The sequence below is a fragment of the Erinaceus europaeus genome, chromosome 20, assembly GCF_950295315.1.
Source record: "Erinaceus europaeus chromosome 20, mEriEur2.1, whole genome shotgun sequence".
NCBI classification, from domain to species: domain Eukaryota; kingdom Metazoa; phylum Chordata; class Mammalia; order Eulipotyphla; family Erinaceidae; genus Erinaceus; species Erinaceus europaeus.
The window spans coordinates 10,372,489-10,385,456 of record NC_080181.1 but is presented as its reverse complement, the minus strand read 5'-3'; the positions used below and the strand labels follow the sequence as shown (position 1 = coordinate 10,385,456).

Sequence of the window (12,968 nt, the reverse complement as noted above, 5' to 3'; positions counted from 1 at the left end):
GAGTGAATGAATGAATCAACATGCTGATTCCAGTGTGGTTTGTTTTCTTGGTTGATTGTGCTACAGTTTATTCTTGAAAATCACATTTTTTTTCTTTTTAATTCAAAACGTTGCATAAGAAGGAAAGTGAGTGAATGTAGTTAATATTCTAGAGGGAAAATACTAACAAAGAAGGTGAGAGAAGAGGCTACTGAATGCAGCATACATATTGATTATATAAGAAAAAAAAACCAGAGTAATTAGATGAGACTGTGTCAGTGTCCTTTCCTTCTCTAGATACTCTTTTATTTTTTATTGCCACAGTCCCAAGTACTAGGGCCTTATTAGCCTAGCCCTTTGCTGGAGTTTCTTTGTTGAATTCATCTTTGATATAACATTGGCCCTTAATAAGTCCTTTAAAAGAAACTAGGAGACATTGTTCCATATTTATTATAAAGTTATTGTCACAATTTCTATCACATTTGTCTCTATTTCTTACACATTTCCATAAGAGAAATATGTTTTTGAATAAGATAAAGAATTCCATCTTTCCAAAGTACTTTGATATTTTTAATTTTTTTAAATAATTTTTTTTTACTTTTTTTGGATTTTTTCTTTTTTTCTTTCTTTCTTTCCTTTTGTTGCCCTTCTTTTATTGTTGTAGTTGTTATTGATGTTGTTGTTGTTGGATAGGACAGAGAGAAATGGAGAGAGGAGGGGAAGACAGAGAGGGGGAGAGAAAGACAGACACCTGCAGACCTGCTTCACCGTCTGTGAAGCGACTCCCCTGCAGGTGGGGAGCCGGGGTCTCGAACCGGGATCCTTCCACCGGTCCTTGGGCTTTGCGCCACATGTGCTTAACCCTTGCGCTACCACCCGACTCCCTTTATCTTTTTGAATAAGATAAAGAATTCCATCTCTCCAAAGTAATTTGATATTTTTTCTATGTGATTATATAATTTATTATTGTTAAAAACATTATGTTGTAGTGAGAGCTAAAGAACCAGAGAATCACTCTAGCATATGTGATGCTAGCTGCAAGCCCAGTGCTCTGCTGGCTGTGCCACCATCCAAATTCAAATTTAAATATTTGGTACTTTCTATTTCCAAACCTGTTGTTTTATAGTTTATTAATATTATGTGTAAATATATTTAATAATCAGAATATATGCAAATTCAGATACATATTGGGCTGTCAGAAAACTCAGGATACATATTTTCTTTTTTTTTTTAAATTTTTTATTTAAGAAAGGATTAATGAACAAAACCATAAGGTAGGAGGGGTACAACTCCACACAATTCCCACCACCCAATCTCCATAACCCACCCCCTCCCCTGATGGCTTTCCCATTCTCTAGCCCTCTGGGAACATGGACCCAGGGTCATTGTGGGTTGCAGAAGGTAGAAGGTCTGGCTTCTGTAATTGCTTCCCCGCTGAACATGGGCGTTGACTGGTTGGTCCATACTCCCAGTCTGCCTCTCTCTTTCCCTAGTAGGGTGTGTCTCTGGGGAAGCTGAGCTCCAGGACACATTGGTGGGGTCTTCAATCCAGGGAAGCCTGGCCAGCACCCTGGTGGCATCTGGAACCTGGTGATTGAAAAGAGAGTTAACATACGAAGCCAAACAATTTGTTGAGCAATCATGGATCCCAAGCTTGGAATAGTGGAGAGGAAGTGTTAGGGAGGTACTCACTGCAAACTCTAGTGTACTTCTGCTTTCAGGTATATATTTTGCAGTAGTTTATGGATACGTGTGAACATAAGCTCTCTCTCACAGAAACTGGTGTATATCTAGGTTATGGGACTTTGTTAGAAAGTGAACCACCTGAGATGAAATTAGAGTGTACTATAAAAGGAAAGGTCTCACCCGAGTGATGAAGCTGAAGGGTTGTCATTCCACATGTGAAGTGTCTGGACACAGTCTGAGGTGAAGCATGTTGAGGTGGCAATCGTTGCGTTGGAGGATACATATTTTCTAGAAAAACATAGAGGGGGTCGGGTGGAAGCACAGCGGGTTAAGCGCACATGGAGCAAATCGCAAGAACCAGCTCAAGGATCCCAGTTGGAGACCCCGGCTCCCCACCTACTGGGGAGTTGCTTCATAAGCTGTGAAGCAGGTCTGCACGTGCCTATCTCTCTCCCCCTCTGTCTTTCTCTCCTCTCTCCATTTCTCTTTGTCCTATCCAACAACAACAGCAATGGCAACAATAACAACAAGGGAAATAGCAACAAAATGGGAAAATGGCCTCCAGGAGCAGTGGATTCATAGTGCAGGCACCAAGCTCCAGCAATAACCCTGGAGGGAAAAAAGAAAGAAAAGAAAAACAAAAAAGGGTGCTGGGCAGTAGCGCACCGGGTTAAGCACATGTATTATGAAGTGCAAGGACCCACACAAGGATCCTAGTTCAAGCCCCTGGCTCCTCACGTGCAGGGGGGTTGCTTCACAAATAGTGAAGCAGGTCTGCAGGTGTCTGTTTCTCTCTCCCCCATTTCCCCTCCCTCCCCTCTCAATTTCACTCTGTCCTAGCCAATAAAGTGGAAAAATAAATGGCATCCAGAAGCAGTGGATTCATAGTGCTAGAAACTGGGCCCCAGCAATAACCATGGGGGCAAAAACCAGAAAAATCCATCATGACTTTTCCAGTAGCCCAGTATATTCAGAATTACATGTCTCTAGGGATCTTTATACATTTTAGTTCATCTGAAATTATTTAAAAGGCTCAGGATATAAATACAGTCATACATATTACTATGGTACATACATAAATATTAAATAACAACATTCCCCCAAGCATTATTGAGGTGCAGTTGAAAAAATACACATTATGACGACTTGATAGTTGCATACATTTAGAAGTGATAAGTACAGTCACCAACACATGCATCATAACACAGTGTTACTTTTTCCTAAACTTTGGGTTATAAGGTAAACTCTGGCAATCTGATTAATGTACAGCATGGTGAGTTGAGTTCATAATGTTGTGCTATATGCTTGTAAGCTTGTTATCTGCTAAGTGATCAGCTCTTGTCAGAAAAAAATACTATGAGGGAAGGGTCATGTTAGAGAAGCAGATACTTATGACACACAATTCTAGTTATCCTTCAAAATTACAGATAGCCACTACTATAATTCTGTATGTATGGAAAGGAGCCTCGGCCCTGAAAGTATTATGTAGAACCATGATTCTGTTTCCTCACCTCCCTAGTAAGAATTCTAGTCTCCTACTAGAGCAAAGTAATAGCAACACAAAAATTTCAGTAGAGTGAGGACACCCATTGCATATCATTGTATGTGTATGTCACTTTCTTACTGCCCTATTTACTTATTTTGTTACTACCCAAATGATTTGTAACTAGCTTCAAATGATTGTGTAGATGTTAGTATTTATCTCATGAAAGTGAACAAATGCCCTCTGAATGCAAAGATAAATACATGGTTGGCCTATTTGCTATTTTTAAAAATATATTTATTTATTTTACCTTCAGGGTTGCCACTGGTGCTCAGTGCCAGCACTACAAATCTCCTGCTCCTGGCAGCCATTTTCCCGTTTCATTGGATGGGACAGAGAGAAATTGAGAGAGAAGGGGGAATGGGGAGAGAGACAGAGAGACACCTGCAGACCTTCACTGCTTGTGGAACTTCTTCCCTGCAGGTGGAGAGCCAGATCTTTGTGCAGGTCCTTGCACTTAGTACTGTGTACACTCAACTGGGTGTGCCACTGCCTGTCCCTCTATTTGCTATTTCTGTATTGATGATAAATCAAAGTTGACCAAATTGAGTGATACCTTTAGAGTTATGTCAAGCATTCCTCTCAGTGTGGAATGTGTGATTCACTCATCATTTTGACTTTATCATTACAGAATTAAAGGTGAATTGACTCTTTAACATAACTGTTGACAGTTTGATAGAGAGTAATCATTCCTAATCTTTCAACTCCTTCTCTGAGGGGTTAGGGTTTAGTAAGATGTTCTGTGCATCACAGAGGCCTGTCCTGAGCACCTGGACCCTGACTTCATGGGACACACATTCTGATGATGAAAGGGATAGAGAAGCCAGTGAAATAGTCCATAGCAGCACAATTACAATACCCTAAATATGGAAGCAACCCAGATGTCCAAAGACACACACACACACACGTAAAAAATTATGAAGTCATTTCATTTGTCTTATCTTGAAAAAAAATTGAAGGTATCATGTTGAGATGTGCCAGAAAGAAAAGGAACAATACCACTTGGATCAACAATGGTAGAGAATGTTCTATCCTCCGAAGGGAGGATGGGCAATACTCTATGCTACACCTGAGGAAGATGGGTTGATATTGGGGCAACTTGGAGTGTTCCTACTCATGACTACAGAATGTGAGCTCAGATCTACAGGGATGCAGAGGTCACATAGGATCCTAAGCTGAATCTGGGCCCCAGATCACATCAAAACAATGGGGTTTACAGTAAACAATATTTATACCCCTTTCCCATATTAGGGAGCTACTCTCTTCCTGATCCAGCTTTCTGGTCCTTTATGCAGCCATGACATCATCTCCCCAGACAATAACTTGGATCCACCTGCATATCAGATTTCAGGCTCAGGGAAAAAAAACAACAACACGTAAAACATTAATTCCCCAATAAAGAAATTTTAAAAAATAAATTAAAAAAGAAAGAAAAAACAAAAAAAAAACCTAGTATAGCCACAGGTCCTTTGGAATTTAACGAAAATATGCCTACTAGCTATCTACAAAATGGAGGACCCCCCCAACTCTTCATCTGCACTATTCCAGCCCTTAGGTCCATGACTGGTCAATAATTTGTTTGGCTTCGTATGTTAACTCTCTTTTCAACCACCAGGTTCCAGATGCTAGCACGATGCCGACCAGACTTCCTTGGACAGACAACCCCACCAATGTGTCCTGGAGCTCCGTTTCCCCAGAGCCATTCCCCACTAGGGAAAGAGAAAGACAGGCTGGGAGTATGAATCGACCTGTCAACACCCATGTTCAGCGAGGAAGCATTACAGAAGCCAGACCTTCCACCTTGTGCATCCCACAATGACTTTGGGTTCATACTCCCAGAGGGTTAAAGAATAGGAAAGCTATCAGGGGAGGGGATGGGATAGGGAGTTATGGTGGTGGGAATTGTGTGGAGTTGTACCCCTCTTATCCTATGGTTTAGTCAATGTTTCCTTTTTATAAATAATAAAATTTTAAAAAAAGAACAATACCAAATGGCTTTAATTCATAGGTGGAACTTCAGAAGCAAGAACAGTAAGGGAAAACAGAAGGTGAAACTTGGGTTGAACACAGTGTATTGCACTAATGCAAAGGACTCTGGGGAAGGAAGGCAAGGGGTGAGATGAAGGGCATTGGGGTCCTGGTGCATGATTGGGGGCAAAGAACCTGGGGTGGGAGAGTGATTGTCTTGCAGACTCCTACATACCTATTGTGGGATGTTAACAACTGTACTGTAAGTCATTAATCCCCCAAAAGTAGTTATATAAGACATCTGCCTGTAGCACAGGTAAACACTGCACATAGTCACTGTAGAGATACTGTCTGCCCATCATAACCATCAATGAGACCAACAGAGGGCACCCTTCCACTCCTGTACAGATGTTCTGGTTTCATTTGTCCTTTTGCACCTTTCCCTTCAGGAATCTCTACTTCAGCTACAGAGAACATGATGTAGCATTATCCTGAATACATGTCTCTTGGGTAGGAATCAGACTACCCCTGTTTCAGATAGTGGTGGCCGTTATTTTTTTTCATATATTTTATTAGTGATATAATAATGATTGACAAGATTGTGGGATGAGATGGATACAGTTCTATACAATTCAATTATTCCCACCAACAGAATTTTATATCCCTTCACGCCCATAGAAGTTTCCCTATTCTTTATTCCCCTGGGAGTATGGATCAAAGATCTTTATGGGGAGCAGAGAGTGGAATGTCTGGCTTCTATAATTTCTTCCCCAGTGGGCATAGGCATTGACAAGTCAGTCCATACCCCCCCAGCCTGTTTCTAGCTTTTTCTAGAGGGCAGCGCTCTGTGGAGGTGGAGTTCCAGTGTACATTGGTGAGGTCATCTGCCCAGGGAAGTCAGGTTGGCCTCACGGTAGCATCTGCAATTTGGTGGCTGAAGAGCATTAAGATATAAAGCAGAACAAATTGTTTAATAATCACTAACTTAACGGTAAGAATATAACATGAAATTTGGGGTCTTTATGTTGGAAGAAGCTAGGAAATTTGTTTTAGGTATATTTTGAGGGGCCCATGACTTTACTAATTTTTGCCTGAGCCCCACAGCTAACATGCAGATGCACTAAGAGTATTGTTTGGGAAGATGGTGTCAGAGTTGGGAATAGGACTAGAAATCTGGATCAGAGCAGAGAGTAGCTCCCAAATATGGGGAAAACATGTAAATACTGTTAACTATAAACCTCACTGATCTGACTTACGGTCCATGACTATTCATACTTAGCACCTCTGTATACCTGTCAAGTGTGAGCTCACACTCCGTGGTCACAGCTAGGAACATTCTAGGCTGCACTCATTTCAGGACCCATCTTCCTAGAGTGGCAGAGTATGTCGACCCAGCTTCCCTTTGGAGAGTGGGGCAGTCTCAACCACTATTGTTCCACATTGAGGGCAAAGTCCTATAGAGGGGACTGCTATTTTCATTATTTTTTTTCCTGCCTCCAGGCTTATTGCTGGGGCTCGGTGCCTGCACTACAAATCCACTGCTCCTGGAAGCTATTTTTTTCCCCTTTTGTTGCTCTTGTTGTTGGGTTGTTATTTTCTAATTTCTTAAATCTCAACTGAATTAAAGACTTGCCTTTAAAATCTCAGCTCTGGGAGACAGAGGCTCAGACACCTTCCTGATTCTTGAAATTCTTGTTGGAATCATGGAAGTAGAAACCTAATAAAGTTGATAAGTTATCCTGGCACTAATTTAGATGTTTGTTTATCCCATTTTCCTGTGTAGTCTCCAGAGCACATGGTATTTAGAAGAAGTTTTAATTGTTACAGATGGGGTTACATTCAGTTATTTACAAATAATGCTTATAATCACGAATGCTACAGCATCCTAGTTCCTACTTTCCAGGGTGTATTCATACGGGAAAGCAATTGTACTTGTATACATAATCCCACATGTATTCCAGATTAAAAAACATTTTTATTGGTGATTTAATAATTATTAGCAAGAATGTAGGATAAGAGGGGTACATTTCCATATAATTCTCACCACCAGAGTTCTGTATCCCATCGCCTCCATACTTCCTCTGGGAGTATGGACCAAAATTCTTTTTGGGGTGCAGAAGGTGGAAGGTCTGGCTTCTGTAATTGCTTCTCTGCTGGACATGGACATTGGCAGGTGGATCCACACCCCCAGCCGGCTTCTATATTTCCCTAGTGGGACAGGGCTCTGGGGAGGTGAGGTTCCAGAACACATTAGTGAAGCTGCCTCCTCAGGGAAGTCAGGGTACTGTCATGTATTCCAGATTTTAAAATTCTTTGGGTCATTCATAGTTACCTATAATGAAACTGACAAGATGTACATTTCTCTTTTGGACACTAACAGTTTAATGGTTAAGTATAAGCATGGCCAGATGTTCAGGGAAACATTAGATAGGAGAATGAGAAAAGGAAAAGTAGAAATGATGTGAACACATGTATTTGTGCCTACCAATCTGAAGATAAATTAAGATGATTTCTATTATGTACTAGGTGTTGGTGGCCTTTGGACAGTTTATCTTACCTAAGTCCGAGTTTCCTATAGACTTTTTATTTAGCATATAATTCTCACGATTTATCTATGTTGTGGTATCAGTGTCTTACGGCTGAAGAATATTCCACTGTATATACAGCCATAGGTCACTCTTAAGTACATGTTCTGAGAAATGTTTCATAAGATTTCATTATTGTGAAGTTATCATTGAGAGTATCTGCACTGGTGTGTGTGTATATGTGTGTTTTGACACACTTTAATATTATTGCTGCTATTATTCAATATTTTGTTTATTTGTAGGCAGAAATTAACAGAGGAGTAAGGAGACAGAGAGAGACACCAGCAGCCCTGCTTTACCACTTATGAAGCTTTCCCCCTGTAGGTGGGGAACAGGGGCTTGAATCTGGGTCCTTTCATACTTTAATGAGTGTGTTTAACCAGGTGCGCTACTGCCTGGCCCCTGCCATTGAAAGTCTTAAAAGCCTGGCCTTGATTTTTATCTCCTTATGGGTGAAAATCCTTTTGGCCATCTATATTCAGAATTGTAAGTTTTCATTCATATTGAAGACATACTCAGGCTAGTAATTTTTTTCCACAATCAGTTAGTTTATTTAGGGGGTTCCAGCATTTTTCAGTTTCCTTCTATCAGTATTCAGAGTTGATACTTTCATATTTTGTAATGAAATAAAAATTCTTGAATCATTTAGAGCACCCAGAACCAGCAGTAAACTCAGCATATAGTATGACCTTTTTTCTTCAACACCTCAGATATACTTTTTTCCATTGACCATGATTTTCATGATGCTCACAGGTAAATATTTCTGCGTGGGTTTTCAGTCCATATCATTGAAGGTTTGTCCACTTCCAAGATAGTCCATTTTTGAAGTTTTGTTAATCTCAGTCCTTTCAGTGAGGCAGATCCTTTGGCAACTTCTGACACTTTGTTCTTGTTCCTCAGGATCAAAGTCACTGATTTCTTAACTTTCAGAGCCTTAATCACTTTAATTGTTTTCCAGGTCAGTCACATGACATAATCTCTTACTGGCAATGGTGGCAGTGGATTTTGGATATTTGGAGACATGACAAAGAAAACACCACAAGACTCAATCAAATACATGGGGAAGTGACACCATCAAAAGATGAGACAAACGTAAGAGGTAAGAAAGTGCTGCTTGGGTAGAGCACTGTGGGATAACAATAGCTCCAACGCCACCAGTCACGGGAATTTGGGACAGTCGGTGCAGAGCTGTGCAGTGCATTACTCTATATGCCACACTCGCTGTGATGCACATTTGGTTGTTCCCACCATTTGGCTATTAGTGGCCCACTGTTGGTTGAGTGCCCAGAAGTGTAAGATTGCTGGGTCATATGTTAATTCTGTGTAGCTTTTTTGAGGAGCACGCAACTGTTTTTATAGCAATAGAACCAGCTTTGTTCCCCTGATTAACATATGAAATAAAAAAATTCTTTATTGGGGAATTAATGTTTTACATTCGACAGTAAATACAATAGTTTGTACATGCATAACATTTCCCAGTTTTCCATATAACAATACAACCCCCACTAGGTCCTCTGTCATCCTTCTTGGACCTGTATTCTCCCCACCCATCCACCCCAGAGTCTTTTACTTTGGTGCAATATGCCAATTCCATTTCAGGTTCTACTTGTGTTTTCTTTTCTGATCTTGTTTTTCAACTTCTGCCTGAGAGTGAGATCATCCCATATTCATCCTTCTGTTTCTGACTTATTTCACTTAACAGGAATTTTTCAAGGTCCATCCAAGATCGGCTGAAAACGGTGAAGTCACCATTTTTTATAGCTGAGTAATATTCCATTGTGTATACAGACCACAACTTGCTCAGCCACTCATCTGTTGTTGGACACCTGGGTTGCTTCCAGGTTTTGGCTATTACAGATTGTGCTGCTAAGAACATATGTGTACACAGATCTGTTTGGATGGATGTGTTGGGTTCCTTAGGATCTATCCCCAGGAGAGGAATTGCAGGATCATAGAGTAGGTCCATTTCTAGCCTTCTGAGAGTTCTCCAGACTGTTCTCCACAGAGGTTGGACCAATTTACATTCCCACCAGCAGTGTAGGATTCCTTTGGCCTCACAACCTCTCCAATATTTGCTGCTGTTACTTTTTTCTGATGTATGATATTCTCACAGGAGTGAAGTGATATCTCTTTGTGGTCTTTATTTGCATTTCTATGACAATCAAAGAGTTGGAGCATTTTTTCATGTGTTTCTCGGCCTTTTGGATCTTTTCTGTGGTGAATATTCTGTCCATGTCCTCTCCCCATTTTTGGATGGGGTTATTTGTTGTCTTGTTGTTGAGTTAGGCAAACTCTTTATTTATTTTGGTTGTTAGCCTCTTGTCTGATGTATGGCATGTAAAGATCTTCTCCCATTCTGTGAGGGGTCTCTTAGTTTGGGTAGTGGTTTCTTTTGCTGTGCAGAAGCTTTTTAATATGATGTAGTCCCATAGGTTTATGCTTATCTTAGTCTTCTTTGTAATTGGATTTGTTTCATTGAAGATGTCTTTAAAATTTATGCGGAAAAGAGTTCTGCCAATATTTTCCTCTAAGTATCTGATAGTTTGTGGTCTAACATCCAAGTCCTTGATCCACTTGGAATTTACATTTGTATGTGGTGAAATATAGTGGTTCAGTTTCATTCTTCTGCATGTTTCGACCCATTTTTTCCATTTGTTGAAGAGACTCTGCTTTTCCCATTTAATAGTCTGTGCCCTTTTGTCAAAGATTAGATGTCCATAGGTGTGGGGGCTTATTTCTGGGCTCTCATTTCTATTCCACTGGTCAGTGTGTCTGTTCATGTTCCAGTACCAAACAGTTTTGATGACAATAGCCCTATAATACAATTTGAGATCTGGGGGTTTGATGCCTCCAGTTCTGTTCTTTCTTCTCAAGATTGTTTTGGCATTTCTAGGTCTTTTCTGGTTCTAGATAAACATTTGTAGCATTTGTTCTATTCTCCTAAAAATGTGGTTGGGATCTTGATGGGGATAGCATTCAGTTTGTAGATGGCTCTGGGTAGTATATTGGGGCTTAGACCCAGGCCCTTGTAATGTGCGCATTCTGCCAGGTGTGCCACTGTCTAGCCACCTGCGTACAATTTCTGATATATTGTTCAGTGTTTCCTGTGAAATTTCCTTACAAGAAATCTATCTTGGAGAGAGATGATTGAATCACCAAGATAATTGGGTGTGGTTTTCTCTCTTACGACTACACTATACTTTATCATTTTGTCTCCTTTTATCCCTAGATTAAGAAAAGGTAGTATTTTCTACTCAATCTCAACAGTAGTAATAAAATTTAAATATTGTTTATGTTTTTTACACCTGTTCATTTTATTAATTTTATAATGTATAAATCTGTTGATAATCTAAATATATAGAATTTCACATTCATATTCATAATTATGTATCTCACCCATCAGCATGTAAGCAGATGCATACAAACATGATTATATGCTATAAATAGGTTCCAGTAAAGTACTTTTTCAGTTTGAAGATATATATATTTTTAAGAGTTTTAGCACTGCATTTTTCACTTCCTTGTTCCTCAGACTATAAATCAGAGGATTCAGCATGGGAATCACAGTGGTATAAAATACTGAGGTTGCTTTGTCCTGGGCTCCAGAACTGCTGGCAGCAGGTCTGAGATACATGGACATGAGAGACCCATAGAATATCAGAACTGCTGTCAGGTGGGAGCTGCAGGTGCTGAAGGCTTTGGCCCTGCCCTCCTTGGAGCTGATGCGGAGGATGCTGGAGATGATGAAGCCATAGGAGACAATGATGGTGAGGCTTGTGGTGACCATGTTAAAGCCGCCAATGATGAAGATCAAAAGTTCATCAAGGGAAGTGCTGGAACAGGAGAGTTGAATAAGAGGAACAATGTCACAGAAATAGTGTTTGATGACATTGGATCCACAGAAATCCAGCCTTAGGATACAACCTCCATGAATCATGGCATCAGTAATGCCTATAGTGAAGACACCAGCCACCAGCAGAGAACAGACCTGGGGGGACATGGTGACATTGTAGAGCAAGGGGCTACAGATGGCAACATAGCGGTCATAGGCCATTGCTGCCAACATGTAGCACTCAGAAATAACAAAGATGCAGAAAAAGAACAGCTGAGTCATGCATCCAGAATAGGAGATAACTTTATCTCGGAATAAAAACCCTACCAGCATTTTGGGGGTTATGACTGAAGAATAGCAGAAATCTAAAAAAGACAAACTGCTGAGGAGATAGTACATGGGGGTGTGAAGCTGAGACGAAAGCCCTATTAATAAGATCATGCTGAGATTTCCCACCACAGTGACTGTGTAAATCCCTAAGAAGAGGTAGAAGAGGGGCAGCTGAAGGTCTGGTTGCTCAGTGAGTCCTAAAAGAAGAAACTCGGTCACAGTGGAGTGGTTTCTCCTGCCCATTTTCTGAAAACCTGTGGAGAGGAAGGAATTAAGTAAGACAGAATTCAGTCCCTTCCAATTTCTGTTAAGTATTAGAAAATATTTTATTTATTTTATTTTAATGAGCAAGAGAGAGAGAGAGATACAAAGAAGAATACTAGAACACTTCTCAATGCTGGCTTATGGTGGAACTGGAGATTGAACTTGGGACCTCAGAGCCTCAGGCGTGAAAGTTAGCTATTTCTTCCTGCGGAGTTCTGAGTCCAGGTTATCTTAGTCCCTTGATGTCCAAGTTGGTACTCAAATCAGTTAGTTGGCTTCTGCAGTTTCTAGGAACCACCTATAAACTTTCACACCCCTTTTTTCTAATTTTATTTATTCCCTTTTGTTGCCCTTGTTGTTTTATTGTTGTAGTTATTGTTGTCCTTGTTGTTGGATAGGACAGAGAGAAATGGAGAGAAATGGAGAGAGGAGAGGAAAACAGGGGGAGAGAAAGACAGACACCTGCAGACCTTCATCACCACTTGTGAAGCGACTCCCCTGCAGGTGGGGAGCCAGGGCTCGAACCGGGAACCTTACGCTGGTCCTTGTGCTTTGCGCCGCCTGCGCTTAACCCGCTGCACTACAGTCCGACTCCCATCCCCTTTATTTTTTAAATGTTAATTTAGGGTAGATACAGAGAGAAGTTAAGAGGAAGGGAGACTGTTTCGCTGCTCCTGAAGCCTGCCTCCGCAGCAGGGACTGTGGGGTTCGAACTCAAGTAATGAGCAATTAACCAGTGCATCTCCTTTATTGTGTTCAGATCCTTTCTGCACCACCTAAC

The 12,968-nt window shown here is 40.7% G+C and overlaps 1 protein-coding gene across 1 annotated transcript; it reads right to left on the bottom strand.

Annotated features, from left to right (window-relative positions):
- Positions 1 to 7,494: 7,494 nt before the first annotated feature.
- LOC103118762 (olfactory receptor 8D4) lies at positions 7,495 to 12,166 on the bottom strand. Its single transcript, XM_007528972.2, has 2 exons — positions 11,251 to 12,166; positions 7,495 to 7,553 (listed from the first exon to the last, which is right to left on the bottom strand). Exons 1-2 carry the CDS (start codon positions 12,164 to 12,166, stop codon positions 7,495 to 7,497), a joined length of 975 nt encoding a protein of 324 aa, XP_007529034.2.
- Between the last annotated feature and the right edge of the window lie 802 nt (positions 12,167 to 12,968).

Coding starts and splice junctions, on each gene's coding strand:
- LOC103118762 (XM_007528972.2), bottom strand. CDS start 12,166: ATGGGCAGGAGAAACCACTCCACTGTGACCGAGTTTCTTCTTTTAGGA. Junction 7,554..11,250: donor TGCAGTGCTAAAACTCTTAA/AAATATATATAT, acceptor ACCATTAAACTG/TTAGTGTCCAAAAGAGAAAT.